We start from the raw sequence: 27,403 nt of genomic DNA on the forward strand, positions 1-27,403 counted from the left end.
TCAAGTCAGCAGTCTTCCCCATGATTGTGTAGCCTACAGAACTAGACTGAGAGACCATTTAAAGGCCTTTGCAGGTGTTTTGAGTTAATTAGCTGATTAGAGTGTGGCACCAGGTGTCTTCAATATTGAACCTTTTCACAATATTCTAATTTTCTGAGATACTGATTTTGGGGTTTTCATTAGTTGTCAGTTATAATAATCAAAATTAAAAGGAATGAACACTTGAAATATATCAGTCTGTGTGGAATGAATGTATACATTATACAGGTTTCACTTTTTGAATGGAATTACTGAAATAACTCAACTTTTTGATGATATTCTAATTATATGACCAGCACCTGTATAAATCCTTCGGGGACAGCTCTATTAGGTTCATAATTTTAATTAGGGGTTGTACCAGGACAGGTTTACATGGTCAGCTGTTTATGTTCTACTTTGTATAGGAATCGCCCCCTAAGGCTATTGCTGTTGGGGTTACCTCTATTCACACCTGTGCGGTACTGAGAAAAGTTGTCTATGCCCACCCACAGCGTGGGACTCTCCTATGTCCGCACCTTGTATATATACAATGGTGAGACCTAGCCTTCGGCTCCCATTTTTCTTCAGCGCTGAGCTGGAAAAGATCATGTCTTCCATCTTGCCGGCCAGAACGGAGCGAGGCGCCTCTAAATCCGTTCGGCTGTGTGGCATCTGTGACACAGGCTTCATCCTGCTGGGGGACCTCCGTCCTTGATGCGAGGCATGTCTTGGACCGGAGCAGGCCAGCCGAGCGCTCACCCCCGGCTCACGTTGCCCATTCTGCGCCCTCCTCTCCCCTGAGGAGAGGCAGCGCCGGGCAGATAATTTTGCTGTTCAAGATGAGGAGGTTTGGCGGCCCACTCACTCTCTGGACGAAGCCATGGGCATGCCGTTGCCGGATGAGCAGGAGTCGGATGACTCCACTCTCTCCATCCACAGGTCTCTCCCCCAACCTTCAGTGGACGCTGGCCTCCATGGGGGTGACTCCAGCCTTGAGGGGGCTCTCTCCGGCGATGTCTCCATCCAGCTGTCCGCCGCCACTTCCCTTGCAGTCTCGTGAGAGAGCTCCTTGCCATCATCCAGAGGGCTTCCGCCCACTGTCATCTGCTTGTTCCCCCGGCCCAAGACTTCGCTCCACCAGATGAAATGGCCGGCGTTCTCGCTCTTAGCCAGCTAGCTAAGCAGGATCCGGTCTGGCTGCGCTTGCCTCCCATTACCAGGAAAGCACTGCTATGGATTCCAATTTTCTCCGGGCTCCTGTCTCCACCTATGTTCCCATCAGAAGGTGGAGGGATTTACGTGAGAGCAAATAAATACACAGCTCAGCTTCTGTGTTTTGCTCTTGTATTGTTAGTTTTTAGGATAAAAGAGAAGACACCACCCTTCAAACTTTCTAAGTGCAGAATATCACTCTTACTGGCCTTCTGTCATGTCAAGTCAGCAAGAAAAACATGCAACATCCAGTTAGACTTTCAAAAACAATACTAGTAGTTAACATAGTTAACGGCACTTGGTTAACGTTGTAAAACGGCATAATTACTAACTACTTGTTTACTAAACTACTTGTTTATGTTTAGATCATGGTTTGGGTTAAAATAACGACGTTACTTAACTTACGTAAGTTAAGTCACGTAACTTACATACCATAACTAAAAACAATCAATGTTGACTTTTTGTTTCACACTGGAAACAAACACAAACCCCTGGGTGGGTGGACAAAGTGTGTGTAGGTGTTTTTCTGTTAAGCAACACGAGGCACTCCTTAACCTGACTGTGTCCAGAACCTGTTGGAAAAACTCAGAGACCCTTCAACACCTGGCTTCTGTTATGTTTCTAGATCCTCTTTTAATGCAAGTTCCAAAAGAAACTTCTTTTTTTCTGAATGTATTTGTGAGATGTATATTGTACGAACATCATGAGGTGCCTGCCAGTGCCTTCTGCCCTGATACAGGTGGTGTGGCATAAATAATTGTACAGTACGCTGGCCTTTTCCTGCCCAGAAGTCATTGTTGTAATACCGTGTAGATTATTTAATACTCCACATCAGTTTGTGTCTCATCCATGAGAGTTTAAAACAAACACGAGCTCAGCTTCTGTGTTTGCAGATGTGTTCTTTCCTCTCCCTTTCCCTTCCTGTAGGTTTTCTATTCTGTTGTTGTGTAAAAAATTACTCCAAACTTTTTTATCACAATACTTGCAGACTCGCATGGCCCATTAATCCTGCATCCAGGCTGACCTTGAATAAATTTCACTATGATCAAATCACTGACCTGCTGTGTTTCATCACAGTCTTTAAGATGCTTGTCACTGGCTCATCTACTCAAAATTATTTTCTCATTTCACTCTAAATCCTTTTGTCACGAAAGAGGGTGCAGACTCCTTTGAGTGTAGTTCAAGTGAGGTCATGTTATTATCCATCTGAAGCACTTTAATACGATTTTACTGAGCAAGCAGTCTGAGTTTGGCTCAGACAAACGTCAAGAGTTTAGTCGGAGAAATGGAAACTCCACTGTCAAGGAATTACTTCTCTTCTTGCAAATTCACTGAATTATTGTATTGTCTCTTAAACACAAATGTTTTTTTGCAGCAATGCCTCATGTTGAGTTTATTGAGAGCTTTTACTTTGAAAAGTTCTGAATGACATCCAAAAGAGATCTGGCCTGCTTGACACACCTCTGAAAAAGCCGTCAGTAAACGTGCGATTGGATTCCCCAGAATTTCCTTAGTGAAAAGGTTTATGAATGCGGATCAAATCAGACTTATATGCCAACCCCTGCTCTCACCAAACATATGTCTTTCTTTTTTAGATCCTTTTACTTTCAGTTTGTGTTGCTTTTGCATATTTATCTGCACTGATAAATATATGACTGTTTTACATTCTTCTTTCCCTTCTTTGTATCAGTTATAATGGCATTTAGTGTTTTGTTCTTCAGTATGTTTTTTCTTTACATTTTTCTTCTTTCTTTACTTTTTTCTGTTTCCCTCCTTTTTGTCTGAACAGAACAATAAGGACAGAATGTTTCAGGTATTTATTTTCCTCCCTGATTAGCTTCTCCTTTCAGTTGCATGTGTGAATCACTAAAGCTTTCAAAGGCTTTAGTGGAAAGAACCCATATTGTACTGAATGAGATTGAGTACTACTATACTCACTGTGCACCGCATCCATCTTCCTTGACTTCCTCTGAAATGATATCTATGATATGACATCTTAATGTCTATACTGCAACTTTTCTAATCCTCTTTTGCAGCACTCAGGCTTTTATCAGAGTTTAGCAGTGTTATGTATCAGCAGCTGCAGCAGTGCAGTTGACTATACCTCCATATGCTTTGATTAGACTGAAGTGATTTCACTATAACATGCTGCCATAGGCTCAAAAAGGGCTCTTTACTAATTGGTTCTTTATTTCATCAGCATTAATAGATACATTATTCGCTATTCTTCAGGGAATTCTTATCTGAACATTACTTGTGATAAAGCACACTCCATGCTTTGTGTGTTACACTATATTTCCTCTCATGTTTCACTCTTCACTTCTGTTCTCTTTGTTTTCTGTCAAAGGTCAAGGTTTGTGACCTGGAGCAGAAATGCAGGTCACAGAGTGAACACTACCACCAGCGGTCCAAAGAGCTGCTGAATTTCCGTTTGCAATCAGATACTGTGGCCCTTAAAATTAATCCCACATCCTTATCCCAGATCCCCGTCTCAACAGAGAAGGAACTCTCACAAGTCACCATTGGATTTGAAGCCCATCCTGAGGCAGGTGGGTCAGTGGTCTCAGCTCAAACAGTTTTGAGTAATTGAAAAAAATATGTGGTTATATTTTATATATATTTTAATTTTTTTTTTATATTTTACAATGTATGATCATGATTATTGTTATTATTAGCAGTATAGGTGTTTCTGATGGTTTATATCTATGATTGATGATTTTATATCTTTACTCAATGCTGAGTGTGGCACTGTGTGCTTTAGAGGGGACTCAATAGATTGCACGTCACATCACATCATCTGTTCACAGGTCTTGGGGAAAACTATTGTATATGTAAAAAAAAAAAATAATAAAAGAAACAAGTTGTAGCTCCAGAGGGAGCTGCAGAAAATCTGATTTGAACATCAGGACTGTAGCCGCTACTTATCTCTTCTTGAAGCTAGCAGCTTGAGGCTACATTAGGCACTACTAACATTGCACTCCCAAATATCTGACCAAACTGTTGAGTTGCATTGTGGTTAATACTTATATTACCAGGTGTACGCAAGAAAAAAGAACTTGTGGAATAATAAAAAAGGTGATATCTCTGGTTCTGCTGCATTAATCTTGACCTTTCCTTTTTTTTAAACTGTGCATCTGTGCGTCTGACAGTGTTATAGGAGTGCAATGCAAAATCAGTATAGTGAGATAATGTTACTAAGGCTAAGGGTGTTAAACGTCCCACTGCCAGTGGGGTCCACCCAGTCTTAACGCTCTAGACAGTCCAGATAAAAGCATCCACCAAATTACATGTGATCAAAAGGCTTATGATCAGAATGAAACCAGAGCCAGAGTGAGATAATCCCCAGACAACTCACATTATAGCTGGACCAGCTCACTCCTGACCAGAGCTGGACATCGTTAATGGCAATACTGCTTATTCGTGATCGATATCTACCCTAATTGATCACAGGCCTGATGTATGACATGACTGTTGTTTAAAACATTAGTATTCACACATAGTGCAACCTGCAGAGCCAGCAGATACAGCGATGTAGATTTATACAGTCTGGCACAGACCAGAGGTCTTTGAAGCGCTGGCAATCCTGTTTTATCTTTCTCTTCACTTGAAACAGACTCACTGATGCTTTTGTGCTAATGCATAATATTACTCACTCACGAACCACAAGAACCCACTGATACAGTGGATCCATGTTGTTGACTTACTTTAATTTCCTTAAGGAATTCAGTTGTTCGCACTCTTAGACTGCAGTTTTCTATTTTGTATTTCCTGCATTTTCTTTCAAGTGTGTTTTTTCCCCAGAGGACCTGAGTGGTATTTAAGGACGAATGCATTGCAGATGTGAGGTGTTGATGGGGGTGGAATAGCCTTTGCCATGAAGAGTGTTTGCTGTACACTCGCTTCAACAGGAGATCAATAGCTGTGCAATGAGCAGCAAATGGGTGCAGAAGAATGACAGTTGCTCTTTATTTGCTATGGAAATCAATGTCTCCCAGGCGATGAGAGCGCGGCAAACACGCCGCTTCTGATCTCCCAGTTCTTGCCCTGCACACCACAGACTGGAGACAGAGAAAGACCAGAACTGCTGTCTGTCAAATCCAGCCCCGTGAAAACGGACCGCCCCAGCAGCCCTCGAAAGCTGACCCTGTTAGAGGTGGGTCTCCACATCACTAAATTCAATCACATTAATGCATGGATAACTTGATCATGTCTTTAAGACAGCCTTAAGTTTTCTCCGTTCTCCACATTACCCTGGTTAGGTTGACCTATATAGTTATATATTCAAACTTAATGGTGTACTTTGCTTACTCTTGGGTTGAATCTTAATTATGAATAGTACATGTAAACGTGAATGACATTTATCTCTGGTTATGTAGATGGAGGATGAGGTCAGCCCATCACCCAGGTCCAAGCCTCGCTACACAGGCCAGGTCCGCCTTTGCACTGCCCGTTACAGGTGAATAACACCAGCGACAGTAATCTGTTGATTTTATTGGACATAATCTTTTTAAGTTTACCAACTAAGAGCACCTTGATTTACAAATGAATGAAAAAGGACAACTAAAAAAGTGAACATTTCTCCTTTCAGTTACAACCCTTATGATGGACCGAACGAGCATCCTGAAGCAGAACTACCCCTTGTGGCTGGAAAGTATCTGTACGTCTATGGAAACATGGACGATGATGGCTTCTATGAAGGTGAGAAGTAAAAGACGCTATTTCAATATTGCAGTCAAAACATCAACAGTACAGCACAGCAGTAGGTGTCCGTTTTTGCTTTTCAAGTCTATGATTTTGCCTGAGTGCCTGTCTGCTGCTGTAGCAGAGAATGCTTGACAAGCACAACAAGCGTGTGCATCATTGCGTATTAATTATCTCACAATGAGACAAAATGCCAAGAAGTGTTTGTCAGCGCACAATCATGCCCCAGTGGCTTTGCTCTATGTACAGTATTCTATGTGCCATCTAAATCCCTTCAACAGTCTAAAATGACCGTGTTTTTTAAAGCATTGACTATTATAGGACAGTATTGTATATTGGGTATATGTAAATTGTTGTATATGCACAATGACATTTATTACAAGCTGTCCATGACATATATTGTTCCCTTCCAAGTCACTTTTCGGTAAATTTTGGTGACTTTGTACTGTATGTGTGAGACAGACTCAATCTTCATTGTAAACACTGCTACAAAGGTGGCTTTTGTTGGGTTGCATGAAAGTTGCAGTATGTCTGTCATATCCCTGCTGGTTATTTTCACCTTGTGAACCTATTCTTTGTCAGTGAAGTGTGTCTGTATTTGGCCATGGTTTTCAAGAATGTTCCCTTTGAGATATCAGATCATTTTGCGGTCATTTGATGTTAGTTTTTGATTGATCGATCTTCAGATTGTCAAATGTCGGTTTGAAAGCTCAAATATTAAAGTTGCCCACCTTTGTATCAGTATTAGTTACTTTAAAGTTTTGTCCACTAGGGGATTACATTATTTTGGCTACACCTGCATGTAAGCATAAGAAGAAATCCTGTACACTTTTTTCTTACTGGTGATTGGAGTGACTCGCTGTCTAATCTCTTCAGAATTATGAAGCCTTCTCCATCAGAGGCAATCCTAATCCCCCTAGCTAGCAATCCTGCAGACAGCCTGCTACAGACACAGTAGTACTCAGCTGCAGTGATTCATTAGCTGTGGGCGGTGAGATTGCATGACATCGTGGAGGAGCCTTGTATTTACCATTCAGGAGGGAGACTTGGGCCTCAGACCAAGCTGTTGTCAAGATGGGACCTTGGTCCCTTTTAGCTTGATGACTAATCCAGCAGGGCTCAGCTTAATCATCAGCACACACAAACAACACGCAGACTCACCCACACACAAATACGCAGAAATACACATATGGTCTTATGGTCTCCAAGGCCCCTGTGGAAAAAGGGATTGAAGGACGGGACAAACTTCTTCCCTTTGGGGAAAAAAAACACATTGTGCAACTCTATATTGGGTTTTTTTCTGCATTGACCGCAGCATCTGCATACTCAGGGGTGTTCCTCGAAAAGTTCAAAAGCAGTGATCTAAAGTTCAAGTTCTTTGAAATGTTGAAAAGGGGTGTTTTCCCAGTTCTGTGTTTAATGGAGAGAGTTTAAAAGACAGCATCAGAGAACCTGTGGTTCATCTTGCATCATAGGGAATAGAACATACGTTTACATATCTCCCCTCTCTCACTCACTGACTCATTCCCACCCCACAAGGAAAATAGCTCTTACTGATGATTATGTGTATTCAAGTTACAGCTTTCCTTTTGTTGTCTTGGAAGGAGCCATTAGTGAAGCCTAATTTTAACATTTGCAGGAGGCATCACAGAGGGACTGTTGTGATTTCCTGTAGAGACAGTTGCTTAAGGGTAGTATTTTTAGGTAGTTGGCATTAGGCTTTTTGTTCGTCAACATAAATACGAAGAAGGATACACAAATTTATTATCTTCAACACCTACATTTCTACTTCTTTCTGTGTCACAGGGGAGCTGCTGGATGGCCAACGAGGACTTGTTCCTTCCAACTTTGTGGAATTTGTCCAGGATAAGGAAAAACTAGCAATTCAGTGTGGGGATGGAGGGGAAGACCTGGGCACACTGGACCATGCACCCCTGGCCTTGATGGCAGTGGATGGAGGTGCCTCCCAGGATGGCCTCCTGGGATCAGCTAACGCCTTGGTTCCCTGTAGCAATGGGACAGGGGGGCCTCTGGACCTTGAGGACCTGGCTGAAGATGTTGTGCCTTATCCCAGAAAGATCTCTTTAATCAAGCAGCTGGCACGGAGTGTCATTGTGGCCTGGGAGCCTCCACTAGTGCCTTTGGGCTGGGGGAGCATCTCTGGCTATAATGTGTTAGTAGACGGGGAGCTTCGTGCCAGCATAGTGTACGGTGGGCGGACGAAGTGTTTGCTGGAGAAGCTGGACCTGGACGGCTGCGTTCATCGTGTGTCGGTCCAGAGTGTCACGGACCGGGGCCTGTCAGATGAGCTGCGCTGCACCGTGCTGGTGGGAGCCAACGTGGTGGTGGCACCGTGTGGTCTGCGGGTGGATGACATCCAGCGTGACACTGCTGAGCTCTCCTGGTTGCCTAGCAACAGTAACTATGGCCACACCGTGTTCTTGGACGGGGTAGAGCATGCAGTGGTAAAGCCAGGAAGGTATAGACTACGGTTCCTCAACTTGAAGCCCCTGACAGTGTACAAAGTGACGGTGGTGGCACAGCCGCACCAGGTGCCATGGCAACTGCCGCTGGAGCAGAGAGAGCGGAAAGACGCTGGTGTGGAGTTCTGCACTCAGGCTGCAGGTCAGCAGAGCTCATTTCTATACATAGAGATACTGTATCAATAATAATGCTATATCAATTTTTAGGTTACTGTACTGTGCTGTAGAAGAGTACAGTACAATGCCTTACCATGCCACTGTTGTGTATTGTATTTTGTCTAGGTCCAACACCATATTGCAGAACAGGTCAGAATGAAACATCAGTCCTGGGCTGGGTTTCTCATATTCTGTATCTTGGCGCTAAATGATTTACTTCTGTTCAAAACCAATGGGCAGAGATGACATTAGTACTATGATACATTTGGAAGAGGGTTATAGTCATGAAACTGAGACAGAGTATGGTATATTGTTCAAGATAAGCAATCAATTAAGGGATCTGGGCAAAATGGCATTTTTTATGGTTCAGAGATTAAAAAACATTTTCAATCAACAAACAATGTTGTCATTCACATATAGTTTGAAATTTAAACACACAGTTTTTAAAACCAAATTCAAATGCAATTTTGCCCAAGTTTGCTTACTGCACTGAGCACATCACTAATTAGAGAACAGCCACGCATCACAAGATATGATCCTTAATTATTCTGATGAGTCATTTCCTCAGCCTATAGTCTAGCCTTTAGTAACCAGTGCTATATAAAGCAGTGCCACTCCACTGAAATCACCATTTTGTATGAGTGTGCATTTGCTTCTGTTTGAATGCGGTTGTGCATGTTTTATCTATTGATCAAGGAGAGTGGAAGACAAAGAATGGGCTGTGGTCAGACTCTCTGGATTGTGTCCTGCATGCAGAGACAACTGTGCTTCTCCCAAGAGGCACAGAAGCGCACATTGTTTTATGTTTTATGTTCCTTCATTTTTTTTCTTCTTTCATAAATAGTAGTACAGGGGTATGGTAGTACCAGACCAGAGGAGTGCAATCTGAACATATAGTTCTGAAAATATTTTGAAAAAATACTGCTACATTAAGAGGATTAAATTTTTCAACTCAGTTTATTTGAAGTATCTTATATTAGACAATGTTAGTGTAGCAGCTTATTAACTTATTAAATTCCAATTTATAAACACAGCACAAAACTACTTCTTAATGTCCCCCACTAGCAATGTCACAAATATCCCCATGAACTGTATATCTCTACAAAGTCTAAATAAGGTGTTATGTAATTCTTTCCCAAATTTAGATATGCAGGGCAAATTATGAATTAACCCAGTTGTTTCCTGAATCCTCCCACCACTTCACCCCCTCCCTTGTATGTTAGCATTTCCGTGCATGGTTGTGTGTGTGCCATTTTGTGCATTTGAGGAATGCTTCCCACCCTTTCCTCTTGTTTATATATTAGTGATTTTAAAATAGTTCAAAATATTAATAAATATATACATTTAAAAAAAAATGTTTTCCTTTTACTTGTTCTTTTACCCTCCAGGCCCTCCCCAGCCTCCCCAAGATGTACAGGTGCACTGTGGGCAGGCTCCAGGAATCCTACAGGTCCGCTGGAAGCCCCCTGTCCTCTCTCCCACGGGCACATCTAATGGGGCAAACGTTGTTGGCTACGCAGTCTGCACTAAAGGACAGAGGGTGAGTTAGCAAGAGTTAATATTACTTACCAACACTACAGCATCTCACAAAAGTGAGTACACCCCTCACATGTTTGTAAATATTTGATTATATCTTTTCATGTGACAACACTGAAGAAATTTGTTACACTTTGCTACAATGTAAAGTAGTGAGTGTACAGCTTGTATAACAGTGTAAGTTTGCTGCCCCCTCAAAATAACACATCACACAGCCATTAATGTCTAAACCACCGGCCACAAAAGTGAGTACACCCATAAGTGAAAATGTCCAAATTGAGCCCAATTAGCCATTTTCCCTAGCGTGTCAGGTGTGAATGGGGAGTAGGTGTGTTAAATTTGGTGTTATCACTCTCACACTCCCTCATACTGGTCACTGGAAGTTCAACATGGCACCTCATGCCACAGAACTCTCTGAGGATCTGAAAAAGAGAATGGCTGCTCTGCATAAAGATGGCCTAGGCTATAAGAAGATTGCCAAGACCCTGAAACTGAGCTGCAGCACGGTGGCCAAGACCATACAGCGGTTCAACAGGACAGGTCTGATGAGACCAAGATAAACTAGGTGAGGTGTACAAAGACAAGTGTGTCTACAGTCAAGCATGGTGGTGGAAGTGTCATGGTCTGGGGCTGCATGAGTGCTGCTGGCACTGGGGAACCATGAATGGCAATATGGACTGTGACATAGCAGAGCATGAGCTCCTCCCTTTTGGAGACTGGGCCGCAGGGCAGTATTCCAACATGATAAGACCCCAAACACACCTCCAAGACAACCACTGCCTTGCTAAAGAAGCTGAGGGTGGTGGTGGACTGGCCAAGCATGTCTCCAGGCCTAAACCCTATTGAGCATCTGTGGGGCATCCTCAAACGGAAGGTGGAGGAGCATTAGGTCTACAGAATCCATCAGCACCATGATGAGTGGAAGAGGACTCCAGTGGCAACCTGTGAAGCTCTGGTGAACTCCATGCCCAAGAGAGTTAAGGCACTGCTGGAAAATAATGGTAGCCATACAAAATATTGACACTTTGGGCCCAATTTGGACATTTTCACACTGCGTTTTAGACATTAATGACTGTGTGATGTGTTATTTTGAGGGGACAGCAAATTTACACTGTTATACAAGCTGTACACTCACTACTTTACATTGTAGCGAAGTGTCATTTCTTCAGTGTTGTCACATGAAAAGATATAATCAAATATTTACACAAATGTGAGGGGTGCACTCACTAGCTCACTCTGTGAAAAGGTATCTTGGGTTGAAGGCATCAGTTATGATTAGACTTTAAATTGACTTTGTACAGTATTATGTTACCTTGGGAAAGATTTTTGGATAATTCACAAGCATATGGGTTCCATGTTTGCACATGTGTACATGTAGTACACAAATAACGTATGTAAAACACTGTGTGAGTTGTTTAATCATATCGAATCCAGCTGAAACATGATAACATACATCACAGATGGGACTGTAATAGCCTCTGTTGTTGAGTTAGCATTATGTCATCAGTGCCCTCAGTGCACGCAGCAGTGCCACCTACTTGTGATTCATGTTCAGTGCAAGACTCTCAATCTGGGTCCTGTGAATGTCTTAGAGAGGTCTCTCACTCCCTCTGGTGACTGCCAAAGTAAATCAACACACTATTCTGAAAGTTTGATAGCACAATGTTTTCTGCCTTAATATCCATCCATCCATCCATCCATCCATCGTCAACCGCTTATCCTGCATGCAGGGTCGCGGGGGGCTGGAGCCTATCCCAGCTGACATCAGGCGAAAGGCGGGGTACACCCTGGACAGGTTGCCAATCCATCGCAGAGCCACACATAGACAAACAACCAACATTTGCCTTAATATATCCTTCACAAACTGGCACAACAATGAAAAATGTGTGTTGGTTACTGAGAACAAAGACAATACTAACCATTTTCAAGAACATGTTAGTGTTGGAGTCTTACAAGTAGTGGGGCTGAAACATTGTCCTGAGGGTGGCACAAGAGGAAAGAGTATTAGGTCTCTAGACATTTCATTAAAATTGGATGCATCCTAAAGGGGTGTGATCATGTTTTCACCTCTGATGTATTGATTATGATACTGATGTTTCCAGTTGTTAAAAATGATTATGAAGCTTCTGTTGATGTTAACACTTTATTTTGTCTTTGTAAATCCAGATTGCTGAGGTGTTGTACCCAATGGCAGACTACGTTACTGTTGAGCTGACAAGGATTCAGTGCCTGGAGGCCAGGGAAGTCATCGTAAGGACGCTGTCAGTACAGGGAGAATCCCAGGACTCCCAAGTCGCCGTCATTCCAAACAACCTGCTCGTGCCTCTACCTGCGCTTCCCCTGCCACCACCAATGCACCCCCACGCAGGCCCCCCTCCACACCCTCATCCTCAACCCCACCTCCAATCCCCTCACCTGCCTCATGCCACACCCCAACTTCCTCCTCCACCCCAGGCACTTGGACAACCACATCCTCCACACCCTCAACCCCATCCCAGACTTCCCCATCCAGGTGGACCCCAGCAACCCCTGCTTCGACCCCCACATCCTCAACCCCAGCCCCTACATCTTCAGCCTCACCCGCCCCACCAAGGTCCCAGGCCCCAGCACCAACTGCCTCTGCTACCCCATCCCCAACACCACCCTATACCTCAGAGACCAGTATGTGCCAGAGACCTGGATGCCAAAGAGCACGCGACCCACCACGGGGGAGCTATTCCACCTGGCCAGCCTGGCTGGGACCCCACACGCTCTCCCTCTTCCCAGCCTCCTGTGCCAATGCAAGGCCACACCCTTGAGGCCCCGCCCCCTCCCAATCCGCGCTCCCCATCCCCCCAGAGGATTCTTCCGCAGCCACGAGGCACGCTTATCCCGGACACTGTGGCCAAAGCTATCGCCCGAGAAGCAGCGCAGAGGGTGGCAGCAGAAAGTGGCAAGGTCTGATGAAAATGTAAAATGTAAAAAACAATATTTAGATTCTTATGACTTTTAGTATGTCTGTGAAGGTTCTCAGTTATCCAGGTCATAGTTATCCAAGGGAGGTTAAAATCAAGCGAAACTGGACTTTAAGGCATTTTGTCCCTCATCCGAGAGACTTCTTCAGATATGGTAGAGAAACTCAGCTATTTAATCTCTGTGGGGTTGTTGTCAAGATGATCAATACTGCTGGTTCGTTAGTGTTCCTGGCTGTTGTAACGACAGTCCTTTTGGTCGTTGGAGACACCAGAGGCCAAGTCTGAATGACCATTGTTGGCATCTTCACCTGAGTGGGGGAGAAGTGGTGTCGCAGTGTATCTTCAACCAAGTCCAGTTGCCCTTGATTTTAACCCTTCCTTAGATGACATTCCGTATATTACACAAGGACAGAGCAGAATGCTTTGTTGAATTAATAAAAAATATAAAGATCAAGTTCTCATCAAATACAATACAATAATGAAATGCCGCTGTCCTCCCCCTGTTCCTCACAATCCTCACTTATCATGCATGTTTTCAGGGGGACAGGAGGCAGGGCAGATACGGAGAGCAGGGTCATTCATTTCCCCAGCATCACTCTGATGAGGAAGAGGAAGATGAAGAAGGCTTTGTGCACGGCCGACGGAGAGGACCCTCCGTTGATGAGTTCCTCAGAGGCTCTGAGCTGGGGAGGCCGGTAAGAACAACGTGATGAGTCATGGATCTTTTCCCTTCTTTTAAACACCAGCCCCAATGTGTTTTTAAATACAAAGCCTCTTACGTGTGTGTATGTTTGGACGCGTGTGCGCGCACGCATGTCTGAGTGGCTGCATGCATACACTCCTTTGCCCGGGTCTCTGTGCTGTGTTCATGTGCGTGTGTTCGCCCATCCATGTGTGTTTGGTGTGTGCATGTACGTGTGTGTATGTATGTATGTGGACTTAAACAATTGCGTCTGTGTGTTTGTGTTTGTGTGTGTGACTGCCAAAAGCCTCACTATAGTCACAATGAAGATTATCACAGCGAAAGCAGCCGGGGCTCTGACCTGTCTGACATCATGGAAGAGGATGAGGAGGAGCTGTACTCTGAGATGCAGCTGGAAGAGGGACGCCGACGCAACTCGCACAACACACCCAAGGTGCAGTTCTTTGCACTTATTCTAAAACCCAAGAGTCATAACCACCCAAATTTATTATTATTTTGTGAACTGCACAGGCACAGATACTTCAATTGAGACTGCTGCCTTGACTTGCATTTGATATGTGTTGTTAGTGTGTGTGTGCTGAGTTTAATTCAAATTTATATAAAAATAAAGAGAAAATAAACTGGGTTTCAGCACCATGGAGAGAAACAGAGAGAGAAAGACTGGGCTTTGAAGCTTTCAGGCAGCATTTCAACATATCAGTGAAGCGAAACGGTACTGGAGCAACATCTTCACAATCCAGTCTGAATAAGTGTTTGTGATATAAGTTATTATATCATATTGCTAACCATTTTAAGATGCAATCCTCTCTATTTAGATGGGTTGAGATTATGCTAGGTGGATAGCAGCAGGATACGCGTATGGTACAGGCTATCAGTAGGATCGAAGAAAGCCTGGAGCCACGTTGCAGATTCAAAATACAGAACATTGATGTCGCCAGGCTGCAGCCACAGCGGCACCCCCCCTGCTGTCTGAAAGCACCTTTAATGTTTCGGCACCATGGAGAGAAACAGAGAAAGAAACCGGGTTTGAATGTGTTGAGCAACTTGGAGAGACGCACAGGTAGAGGCTTGGTTTGAACAGTTTAGTGGCGTGAAGGGAGACAACACATTTCTTTTTAAAAACATTTGAATTCAGTAGTGTATTATCAGTATTTACTTAATTTGGAATGTTAAAATTTCCCGTGGGCTTGTGTGTGTTTGAGTGTGTGTCTATGCGTTTGTGTTTCAGTGTGCCTGCCTGTGAGTGCTGCATGATTTTGTTTACATACAATTTGTACGAGTATGTCGATGTGCTTTGTTTCACATATTGTTTGTGACTATGTCCGCGTGTCTGTGAGCAAGAATGTTTAATGTTTGTGAATGTCTTCTGTGTTTATGTGCGTTTCAGACGAACACTCCGGCTGGAGGCCGTCATGACCGTGAGACCGGGAGAAGAATTCATCATGGCGGCTCCCAGCCTCAGAGACGACCTCTAATGGTCCCCTCCATTGGTCAGTATAGGCAGTGGGCTAGAGAGAATGGAAGGGATAATTTTGATGTTTTTATGTGCAATAGAACAGTAGTGTTTGTTGCCCTGGTAGAACCTTCATGAGCTTCTCTGTGTCTCCAGATCACCTCTGTGTCTATGAATCATGCTCATGCTCTTCACTACTTGGAACAGAAGTTTGATCTTGTATAGATTATTATGATGCAACAAGCTGACAGTTTTCTTAAACTGCTCCGCACAGATGCACTACCCATTGATGCGTTAGTCTACTCTGATAAAGAATCTGACAAGCATGACGGTTTTATCATAGTTCCTTTCCTGTGTGTATTTGGGATTACCTTTTGTCTAAGCAATAAGAAGCTTTAGGTGGCACCACACATCTTTAGTTGACTTTTTGGGAGGGGAATGTTGAGCTTTGCATTGTAACCCCATCACCCTCTAACTGGTGTTTCCTGTAGAGGTAACCTCTGAGAATAACAGTGAGGGAAACCTCTCCCCAATCAACGAGGATGTTTACTATGGCAGAGTAGCTCGGCACAGGACGTGGTCATCCCGCAGGCACATGGGCGGCACCAGGTCTCCCCATGGTATGTGCCTGCAGTCCTGTTTTTTACCACCACAGCATGGCAACAACATTGCCACCAGCAACTGGCAAATGGCACGACGTAGCTGTGGACACTTGCAAGTGCCTGTTTTTCTGTCTTAAATAATAATAGCTATTATTATGCTTACAGTTGAACAGCATGACCGCACTGCACTGAAATGGTGGACCCTCTGGCAAGCCATACCTGGGGTCCAGGATGAACGTTTCCACAGTTGCAGATGATAAATGATTGATTGACTGCACAGAGAATGCCTCACTCACTGCACTGAACTCCAGATGCCTGCTAACCCTGTTCCCTTTGTGGTGCAACCACACTACTACACATAATGAGAGCAGTCATGCATGAGATTTTGAAGAAATATTAGTGGTAGACATTAAAGAATGACTACACATTCACTGCTTTGTAGTTTTCTTTAGACGTTTGAGTTTCTTTCTATATTGGAGTTTGAAATATCAGCTGTTGGAAATGCAGTTGTTCCTTTTTTTCCCTTCCTGGTACCACGTCGATACAGTAAACCCTCTGTAGGTCGGCATATGCTCACCTGGGAGCAATGCATTTCACATCATGCTTGTATTTTCAAGCACCAAAATAAAGCTTTGGCCCAGCAGTATCACACTTTGCTAGCTGGTGCATTTTCCAAATATTGCAATGCCAGATTGAAATAAATGACAGGCTTCCACAACAACTCTGCCATCTCTGCTTTGGACCTCTTGCTGCTACAAGGGTTGGCAATTTGTGGGAAGTTTTAGATTTTTGCTTTATACCTTTCACTTTTGTTTTTATATGAAGTGAAAATAGAGTTGGAGGTGTATCTTTATCTTTAGGTGCATTTTTTTAATTTACTTTTCATAGCGTGCATGTCAGAGTCTTGTGTCTTTCTGGTGTTGTGTCACATCCACAAATCACAAGCTGTATTTTGCACAATGGTTTGTCTTGCTCCCCATTTGTCTCACTGTATATTCAAATGTAAAAACAAAACAAAATGTAAAAATATGTGCGCAAGTGTGTGTCTGTGGGTGCATGAGTGTGTGTGCTACAGTAAATGGTTTAAATAGTTGACTGACCACAGATTTCTTCCTGTGTGCTGACAGGTACAAATATGACTAAACAAGAAAATCAAATCTGTCATGCAAAACTTCCTGATCAAATCAATAAGACTTGCATAAAACAATCCCCTCACTGATTTCCTGTGATTGATGCATGGCGAAGGTGCATCACTTTGTGAATATATGAACTTGCTCATCATAGTAGTTGTAAATGTTTTTTGCAGCAAGTTTTGTCACCAAATGCATTTCAAGATTTTCTCTTCAAGTCAAAAATAAAACTGACGTTTGCAAATTTGAAACTTTTCTGCAAAGAAACAGAAGTCTCCTCCAAAGTGTGTTGCATCAAATTCATTTGTTTTTTCTATTTAGTGACACAGGATGATGTACTTTTTTTTTTTTTGCCTTCACTGTGTTCAAGATGGCTACAGGGATCGGGATCGCCGCTCTCCCACGTACTATGATGAGTCAGAGCCAGAGGAGTCCTTCCGCATCTTTGTGGCCCTCTTTGACTATGATCCTCTGTCCATGTCCCCCAACCCAGATGCAGCTGATGAGGAGCTGCCCTTCAAAGAGGGGCAGATCATTAGGGTGGGAGTTTACAATTAAGATCAGAAACTGATGTACTGCATTCCTGAATATTCTGTCTTCCTCTGTGCATTTATTTTGTCTGTAAGGTAAATCCAATTCCAAACTATAAGGTACTAGTTGCTGCATTCCATCAACAGACCATTAGTTGCAGTAACTACAGAAAGTATGTATTCATTCTATACTAACAATTCTCATACATCCCTCTCAGATTGAAGCAGGGCTGTGTGATATTCACTTTAGTCATAAACAATGATATAACTTTGCATAAATTGTTTTGGAATTTACCTTTAAAATAGGAAGAGGAAAATAAAATTGCATATGCCACTGAACATCTAGCTACTTAATCTACAGCATATCTGAAAAACATGTAACTCACTGGCACGATAGTCCTGCAGTCATCTTCAGAAATTTTTTCTGAAGGGACCTCCGTTCACTGTAAATGAGGTATAGCACATGTTTTAAAGCAGAAGCTCTAAACATCAGTCTCTTGTCTTAACAGGTGTATGGCGATAAAGATACAGATGGGTTTTACAGAGGAGAAGTGAGGGGCAGGATGGGGCTGATACCCTGTAATATGGTGTCAGAAATACGAGCGGAGGACGAGGAGACATTGGACCAGCTCATCAAGCAGGGCTTCCTGCCGCTCAGCACCCCTGTGGACAGAATAGGTACTATGCAAGCATACTCTCTCTCATGCACAAGTAAAGATGTGTGGGCTGAACACACAGTTATGGAAGTCCTTTAGAGTCAGTGGGGTTGAAAAGTTTGAAAAAGTGAATAAAAACACAAGATGAAATACTTTCTGTTAAAATGCCATCTATTATTGCTTCCAGAGCAGAACAGAAGAGGTCTCCGTCGAGATCAGGCCTCGAGGAGGATGGTGGCTCTATACGACTATGACCCCAGAGAGAGCTCCCCTAATGTTGATGTGGAGGTATCCCTGACTGCTGAGGAGCCCTTGCTGAGCACACACATACTTAGAGATTCAAGGAAGAGCTGTATCAGAGGATAACCACATAAACAAATAAGGGCACAACAGATTAAGTCATAGTGGACTTCCTTGTATATCCCTTTCTGTGTCTTTATCTCTTAATAGGCTGAGCTGACCTTCTGTGCTGGTGACATTATGGCTGTCTTTGGAGATATTGATGAAGACGGATTCTATTATGTGAGTGTTTCCTTTTGGCAGAGCCAGGCTAGCCAGCCTTTATGTAAAGCTAAGCTAACCTGCTGCTGTTTGCTTCATATTTCACACACTTACATGAGAGTGATATCAATCCTCTCATTAAACTCTCAGCAACTGAGTCAATAAGCATATTTCCCAAAATGTGAAACTAATCCTTTACAGGTCTTTCCTGGGGATTAACAGCAATGTGTCCAGATGTTTGCACATTGATTGATTACAGGCAGGGCGATGGTGTCAAATAAACTTTAATTTAACAAATCAGAAGATGGTGAGTCTGCAAATTAATAATTTTGAAACAGACAAAAAGGTCTAGGGAGTGGCAGTAAATTTTGCTGTCTAAACTCTGATTTTGGAGAACAAAGAGATAAATTAAATGATCCATTATAGCCCTGAGGGGATCATCAGAAATTAGAGCCTAAACAGTGCATATGCACGACATGTTGCATACACTGTCAAATACAGTACATCATTTTCAGCCACTTGTGGCTCTGACAGAAATCTTTCCTCTCCTCATTTCCATCCACAGGGTGAGATCAACGGCCACCGTGGCCTGGTTCCCTCTAACTTCCTGGAAGAAGTGCCTGATGATGTGGAGGTGTATCTGACCGATATTCCGTCCCACTACCCCCAGGAAGAGTCTGCAACCCGGCCCCCTGCCAACTCTGCCGCCTCCATCTCAGAGGGCAAACGGGTACATCATCATCGCCGCTCTCAGCGCTAGGCCCTGTGTTCATCCATCCTCCGTCCTCTCTCTTGATTTCCGTCTCTCGCTTCCTCCACTTGCCGTCTGTGTGCTGTTCATTGTGTGTGTTTGTCCATGTGGTGACAGTGGTGACTCTTTACAAACTAACAACCCCCAACCTCCCTCCTCCCTCCTTCTCACCCTTTGGAAAAGGGGACAAAAGTCCAGTGTTAACACCTTCCTGAGTCTCAGAGAAAGGAAGAAGCAAAGCCTGACACGGACAGAGAGAGGATAGACTGTGGGAGCTCTGCGCGTGATTTATGCATGTAGCACTGGTTAAGGAGGACTTGAAAAAGGCTGAACTCATTCCTTACACAAGATAATTTGGTACCTCTTTGCACTGAAACACAAAATCAAATTGTGGTTATTGTGTATAATGATAATAAGAAGAAAGTGCTTTATTAACACATAACAATTGCTACCCAATGACACTGAAATAAATTATTTGAGAAGAAAACTATAAAGATGAAAAAGAGAGAAAAGCATGCCTTTTTCAAACTTGATACATTTTATAATAACTTTCTTGGCCTGACTGCTGTATTTCCTTAAAGAGGCGTTGTTCCTTTATGTATATTGCACACACATCAAATCTATTTTTCAGCCCTGTTGACAGTGGATATGCCATGTTTGCTCTGAGCTCGAGAGACAAAACTAATCGCAGCACTGATACATCCATATTGTGTTGTTACAATGGAACAATAAAAGAAAAAAATTGGATATTAAAACAATTCTTTTTTTGCACTCTGTGTTCATGTGTGTTGGTGGTGTTGTTGACGTTGTTGTTGTTGTTGTTGTTGTTGTTTTCATAGTTGTGTGGGTTTTAGCGACAGTGCTGCCACATCTGATTTCTTTTTTGTTTTTCCTCACCCGCTTGGCAAAACAAAACAAACAAACAGAAGAAGATTGTTCATTTCACACCATAAATGGCTCTGTCTGCCTTGTACAGTAAGTTGGCAACTTGAGATACCAAACTTGCGGCTCTAATGCACACAGCTTGTGGTCACAGCAAAGGCTTCTAAATGACACTTTGCATTATGGAAGCACATGCCAAGTGTTTTTGTAATGCTTTTGTTCACGGTGACATATCAGATCAGGAAAATTTGGTTTGAGTGTTACCAAAATATTAGGTACAGTTTCAAATGTACACAATAATTATTTCAAAATGTAAAAATTTTTATAGTATTTGCCTCACAATACTGAATAGCATTATTTTTTTCACCCATTGGCGATCATGATACATCACTAAACATTTTGGACCGATTTGGAGTCTGAGAAATCTCGACACTGGAAATTGGACATTTCATTATATCAAAATACAAACTATAATCTTACTGAAAGTGGACAAATGCAGAACTGTGTATCCAGCTGCTGCATTAGATGAGAAGCCTGGTATCTACAGTTGTGTCCCTGGGTGTTGTACTGTATATGACTGTACTGTATGTTCCCTCATGGCCTAACTGATGGTGGACCTCTCCGGCTGTGTGGTGTGCTGATGTCGTGCTCAACATTTGATGGCTTTCTCCTAAGTGTTTCTTCTACACATGTACAATGTGTGTGAGTGTGTGTGAAAACATACCAAAAATGTACTGTCTTTGTAATAGGGATTAACAGGAGCGCAGGTGATAGATTTGGCCATTTGAATACAGTATTAAGAGAATATTTAAGTTCTATTCAGTGTGAATATTATTAGGTAGTTAGTAATTTTGAATACTCTAAGCCCTGGATTGTTATGGTTCACACCAAAAGCAGATCTCAGTTTAAACTTTGCACTTTAATTTGCATTGTTAACACATTTATAGCAGTGGTTACAGCGACCAAATCACAGATAACAAAACAAATGATATAAGGACACTCTGAGGTAGATAATAAAAACATAAATACCTAGAAACTGAAAGAAAAAAGAACATACATTATTAATAGAGAAAATGTAAATTGTTGCCATGGCTGCATAATGCTATTTCTTCTTCTTACTTTGTGGAAAATATTCAGCTTTTTTAAAATCTGCATCTGAATCCAGATCTGCATCAAAACACACATTGTGCTAGACAGCCATTTGCCATTTAGCAAAAAGAAAAAGTATTTCCTAGCTAACCTTCCATAAATGTAATTGAAATAAATAAATAAATAAATTATAAATAATTTCCTACTAATTATCAAATTTGAATGTAATTTGTTCATTTATGTGTCAGTGAATGCACCTCAGCCCACTGAGATTTAGATAAAAGGCAGGTTATTATGTAAAGAGTTTAGATACATGAGAACTCTTGTACTCTTTTTTTGGCACAAAACAAGCAGTGCGGTTTGAAAACTTTCATCACACTGGCTTCTGCATTAAAAGCAGCTAGTGGAGTTTAATGCAGAACACAGACACACAGACAGACAGAGGCCTAGTCTGCAGTGCGGAAGTGTTGCTTCATTTGTAATACGCCGCCCCATGCCTCCACACCTCCCCACCGCTTCTCTCCCCAGGTTACCACAGAAAACACAGACACGGTTGACAACGACGCCACACCTGTCCGAGCACCATCCCCGATTGTTCGGCCCCTCCTCCCGGGCACCATGAGACCCCTCAGTCCTACAAGGGGCCCTCGCCTCCCACGGGACCCCCGGGACTCCCAAGATCTGGCCAACAAGAAGAAGAAAGGACTACTTTCCAAGGGGAAGAAGCTGCTGAAGAGACTCTCCCCAGTGAAATAAATACATGTACATACACATGCTGGCTCCTGTATATTGCACCCATATCAACTCTGTATCCAACAACACATGACAGAGAGGATGTGAGCTTTATCTCCTGGACTGCGTGAGCCTATTTGAATATAACCAGTGATACAATAATTCATGTTTGGTGATGAATACAAGTCAGCTAAATTATGTACAGTGCAGTGCCAAAACCAAGACAGAGGTCACCTGCAGAAACAAAAACATAACTGTGATGTATTTTAAATCAACAGATGACTTAAAAAAACACAACAAAATAACTAGGATTTTCATGACATGTATTTATCTCTTTTTTTTATCATTAATCAAAGGAACTATATATTTATTTCAAGCAGGGTAGCTGTGAAAACAAAGCATCTGTTGACGTCTACATTTCTAACAGCCTTTTTTTCTCAGCAAAAAGACCCCATCCATTTTTGTGGCATATTGATGTCTCTACAAGGAAATACAGACCATACTCCTCCAAGAAAAACCTAAATAAACTACACTGTTATCGAGGCATTCTGTGAAGTAATGCTGGCTGCTAACTCAAAAGGCTTTATTCAGTGCAATATCATGGAGATGTGGTAGCATATTTTGCAAGAAAAGAAATATTTCCACTTATACCTGTGATTCAGCAAAGAGTTTTCAGTGAAGAAAGGAATGATAAAAAAAACGAATAGTAGACTGGCAACAGGGCATTAACGTCAGAAACACCGGGCGAGCATAGCTGTCTCAGTGGCCTTTATGAAAATGATATGAGCGTGACATTCCTCGTTTGATCACAAGGTTGATTTACACCAGTTCTTTTTGTTTTATGTCGGGTGCTTTGTCTTTTAAAAAAAAAATTAAATAAGAGCAGAAATGTTTGTTGCCCTCGCTGTCAAACTGTCATGAAACGCCTAGTTCAAGACGAACCTTTTCTGTCTGTCTGCCTATTGCACAAAGCTGTGTGTTCTGTCTGATGATTGGTAAAGACATGTTTAGTGTGCCTGTGCGTGTGTGTGTGTGTGTGTGTGTGTGTGAGAGAGAGAGAGAGAGAGTGTGTGTGTGTATGTATGTAAAGCAGTATGTGATGCATTCATGTTTTGCACCTTTCATGTTTCTTGTTCTCTTATGTTTTGTTTTTTTTCTGAATGAGAGGCCATGTAGTTATTGGTCCTGTGATCTAGTGATGTGCTGCTACCTCCATTGCCTGTGCACTGTTTTGTTGTCTCATGTTGATATAGAAGGCCACCTTAAATACTGACCTATTTAACTTAAATGTTTTGGATCTGGTTACATTTACGCTCTACATGACTTGTACTTACAGTACATAAGGACTATATCATAAAAAGTTAACATGTCACACAAATTGTATACATTTATAAGGAAATCTGGCACAGAACATGTTTAACTGTATTCCTATGATCTTGGATAATTGAACAATTTATGAAATAAGCAGACACACTGAAAGCTTGAGTCTGGAGAATCAATAATGCCAATATTCGTTTGTTGGTCAATTTAGTTTGTTGACTCACTGAATGTTTAATATATTTAATCAAGTCTTCAACGACGAATACATCTATATACATAATGCCTCTAAAAGATTTGTAACAGAAATTATAATCAGATCAGTAGGAACTACTGCCACATTGACTAATTAATTTAATTGTCTATTAAATCAGTTTTGCATTCGTTGTCATTGTGAAAGCTGCAAATGACAGATTAGGTTGCATCTTGTGAGAAAATACAACTGAATCTGATACGTGATATGTGATCAGTGAAATTGAAAGTCAGCATTTCACTCTGAATTTTTTAAAATGTAATTCGTTTTTACTTGTTTGAATGTCTTTTCCCCCCACAATATTCAATTTCAATTTAATTCATTAAATTTACTCCATTAAAAAGTATTGTTACATGCAGCATGTATTCAGCATTCAGCAACATTCACGCATCCTAGTCAATCCTTGGAAAGGTTTTTGATGGTTTTAACATTCAGGTAAATTGGAAAACCTGTAGCTTGGAGAGCTAATCAAATTCTAAAAGGAAATGCAAAAAATGCACCCACCCCCCCAAATACCCAATCAAAATTGCTTGTTTTCTCTTATGTTTTTGACCTCTAACCTCCCATCTGACTGATCACATATAGTCACAGCACACAATTCAAATGTATTTATCTCAGACCCCTGTGCTGCTTACATTTTTGGCTTGAGTTGGAATTTCATTCTTGAGAGCAAATATTAACTCGAATTACTGAGAGGAAGGGGCTGCATTACTGTACCGACACTTTGTGTGCTGTGGAGGTGACTTAAAGTGCACAAGAACTCATTTACTAACTGGAGGGATAGTATGTCTCATAGCTTTAATTATTTAAAAATTTCTATTCTCTCTCTGTTTAGTTTTTAATATCCATTCTATCCTATTTATCTCTAGTTGTCTGTTATGTCACGTTGCACTTGAAAGATCAGCCAGATGAAAGTTTTATTGTGTGAAACAGGGTTTCTCTCCTCATTATTAATATTATTGATTAAATGCAATGACAAGAGAGGGTTTGCCAAAATGGAATGTAAGAAAAGTTTGGGCTGGTTATAGGTTCACATCTGATTATTTTTGTTCCAAAGCTGTCATGTATAGTTTCTTATTCAGTGTGTCACAAAGTTGAAATACTGTAATATGGTGTCCCAATACCAAATCATTCACTTGTGAATGGGTGTAATGTCTCTAAACGCTGTAGCTCTTTTGTACTTTGATCCATTTGTAGATAATTTATAAATGTTTCTATACTTGATTTTACGGCAGCCTTTTTGTTAGTGCACCGAGACTTCCTCTCTCTGTAAAAGACTGCGAGCATTCTCCATAGTGTCCTTTCAAATCAGATGTATCAGTCCACCGTATGTGCTTGCTTTGTGAATCAAAGTTTAAAAAAAAGGAGAAAAAAAGACAAAAGAGAAATCAGTGGACAGTATTTATGGTGATTCATTTTGTGTGGGTGTGCATGTGAAAAAATACAACTTTTATAACCAAATTAAATTTGATATTTTTTAGAAAATCATTGTTTAAATTCATTTGTGTAAGTTAATTGTTTTCACGGAAGGGAGCAAATCATATTTGGACCTTTTGTACTTGTAAGGAAATATTCAACCTTTTGTGACTCTGACCCTATGACATACACATAAGTTAATGAATCAGTGTTCTTAGTTTGGTATCTTAGGGTCTGCGCTCAGACCTCTCTGAAGAGATTAAGATTCCTCAAATGGATCAAGACAGTATATTATTATCATGATAACATTTCAGGCATATAATTCATTCATGAAAAATGGTTTGAAGTCTGGCTGTACGAAATTTCCGATCACATTTTCATATCCTGGCCTGATGGACCTTACTTATACCCTACCTGGAATTTTATTATCACAGTGTCACACAAATTAATGAGACATGATATTTTAAAAAATGCACTGAAATGTGTGTAGGTTAGATGTGTAGCAGCTGACATAAGAGTGATGTATGAGGCTGAAATTCAACATGTAGATACATCTTCTGATGATCACATTGTAGTGATATAAACTGGGATTGTATTTTTATGAAACACCATCACCAAGACTTGTCTTCATGGCAACACCAAACAAAGCTACTCACAGCCATCTGCAAAGTAATATATAAAAAGTACTACTATACAGTAAGTTAATCTTGCTTTAAGTAAAAGTCTTGTCAATACAGACTGTATCCTAATGGATGCAGTCAAATGTATTCCAGAGGTTTCTCTGCAGATCCGGCAATTACAGCATGCTGTGCACTCTGTAATGCTGGGTAAGGTAAACACCACAACTGCTTGCTATGTCATTGTTTGCTTAATGGCCCATCCCATGTTTGTCTGATTTAATCATGACCCCAGGCTGTAATCAGCTGCAACAAGTGGTTGTTTGGAGAGAAAATCCCTAAATCAGCTTTACAAAATTCTCTGTGACACCTCACGCTCATTAACCAAAGACAATAACAGGATGACAGTGACAGTTTTCACCAGGACATGACAAATTATATAATTTAATACACTGATTTATGCAAAGTTTCTTATACTACCAACTGAATTACATGTTTATCCAAATGTAATATTCTTTCTGCCAGCAGTCTAGTGGTCATTCAGCCCAGGAACATCACAACAAATCATATCTTGCCTGTCATCACATCGGTGACTGAAGGGGTGGTGACACTGCCGATTTAACACAAGCCTAGTTGGCAGTTTATAAATGACAAGACTGGCTGTCTGTAAAAATCACATTTCCAATTAACAAGGCGTTGGACAGACATGGCCTTAACGCAATGACAACGAGAAATAACCGAAGTGCTTGTAAATGAGATCTGAAGTATAACAGATGTTGACTCTCATCCATGACTTGCAACTCTTTCTGACTAGAAGGATCCTGAAATGTTGGTGAGCTGCAATGAGTGAGTCAAAGAGTCTCACAGTCTGAGATCCAACAAAAATGCCTGGATGATACCTTTATTAACTGCTTAAATAGAATTGCCTTACTGTTGCAATTGCAATTTCTCTCACTACACACAAGTACATAAAAGAGAAGTAAAGTTTGTATATTTTTTTGTGTCTCCCCTTTCCTACTGTACTATGTCTCCATTTCACCATTATTTTTAAAATAAAAAATGTTAAAGCAAACAATGATCAAATCATATGTTACCATTTATTTCATTTTATTATCTACAATTATTTTCTCAAAATATCAGTCACATATTGGTGTGTGTGTTTGTGTGTGTGTGTGTGTGTGCGCGCACGCAATTGCCAGACCTATTGCTGTTACACCACAATCCTCAGGAGGGCAGCAGTGCTTTTCAGTTGGGTTGGTGAAAGCCTGTGATCGTGAACACTGCAGTTATATACATAAGGTGACTCATCAAAGTATTCAGTTGTCTGATTAAACATTTTGCTGATGTCAACACAGTTACCGTAAGTACACAAACACACATTTCATCCATAGAGCTGAACTCGAGAAAAAGCCCCTCAGATGACTACTCCCCCTTCTCCTCTTCCCCTTTTCTACCCTTTTCCACTTGCATATTTGTTTTTAGCCTATAATATAATTAATTTTAATGTTGATTCAAGAACCTCAAAGACTGAAAATACTGCAGTGTGTCAGTGGGGCTATGCTGGAACACCAATTCTCTTTTCAGGGAGGTTAGAAAGAAAGCAGATTGAATTTGTAAATCACTTAATCTTTGTTTTGTTGCTTCTAATATATTTGCCCTATACTCTCCTCTCTCCCCTCCCTTCCTTGCCCCCCCCCCCCCATTCACCCCC

At 41.5% G+C, this 27,403-nt stretch overlaps 1 protein-coding gene across 1 annotated transcript in view; it reads left to right on the plus strand.

Annotated features, from left to right (window-relative positions):
* Positions 1-20,157, plus strand: part of LOC123982233 (RIMS-binding protein 2-like) — a 43,155-nt gene extending 22,998 nt beyond the window's left edge. Inside the window, exons 7-23 of the mRNA XM_046067657.1 lie at positions 761-1,074; positions 3,496-3,779; positions 5,226-5,383; positions 5,607-5,686; positions 5,819-5,928; positions 7,738-8,556; positions 9,959-10,110; positions 12,273-13,043; positions 13,600-13,755; positions 14,050-14,196; positions 15,151-15,253; positions 15,708-15,836; positions 17,319-17,488; positions 17,988-18,156; positions 18,322-18,422; positions 18,585-18,656; positions 19,201-20,157. Of these exons, the coding sequence (XP_045923613.1) occupies positions 761-1,074; positions 3,496-3,779; positions 5,226-5,383; positions 5,607-5,686; positions 5,819-5,928; positions 7,738-8,556; positions 9,959-10,110; positions 12,273-13,043; positions 13,600-13,755; positions 14,050-14,196; positions 15,151-15,253; positions 15,708-15,836; positions 17,319-17,488; positions 17,988-18,156; positions 18,322-18,422; positions 18,585-18,656; positions 19,201-19,395 (3,930 nt within the window). The 3' untranslated portion in view covers positions 19,396-20,157. The remainder of the gene's footprint in view (positions 1-760; positions 1,075-3,495; positions 3,780-5,225; positions 5,384-5,606; positions 5,687-5,818; positions 5,929-7,737; positions 8,557-9,958; positions 10,111-12,272; positions 13,044-13,599; positions 13,756-14,049; positions 14,197-15,150; positions 15,254-15,707; positions 15,837-17,318; positions 17,489-17,987; positions 18,157-18,321; positions 18,423-18,584; positions 18,657-19,200) is intronic.
* The last annotated feature ends 7,246 nt before the right edge of the window (positions 20,158-27,403 follow it).

The sequence above is a fragment of the Micropterus dolomieu genome, linkage group LG13, assembly GCF_021292245.1.
Source record: "Micropterus dolomieu isolate WLL.071019.BEF.003 ecotype Adirondacks linkage group LG13, ASM2129224v1, whole genome shotgun sequence".
Classification (NCBI taxonomy): Eukaryota; Metazoa; Chordata; class Actinopteri; order Centrarchiformes; family Centrarchidae; genus Micropterus; species Micropterus dolomieu.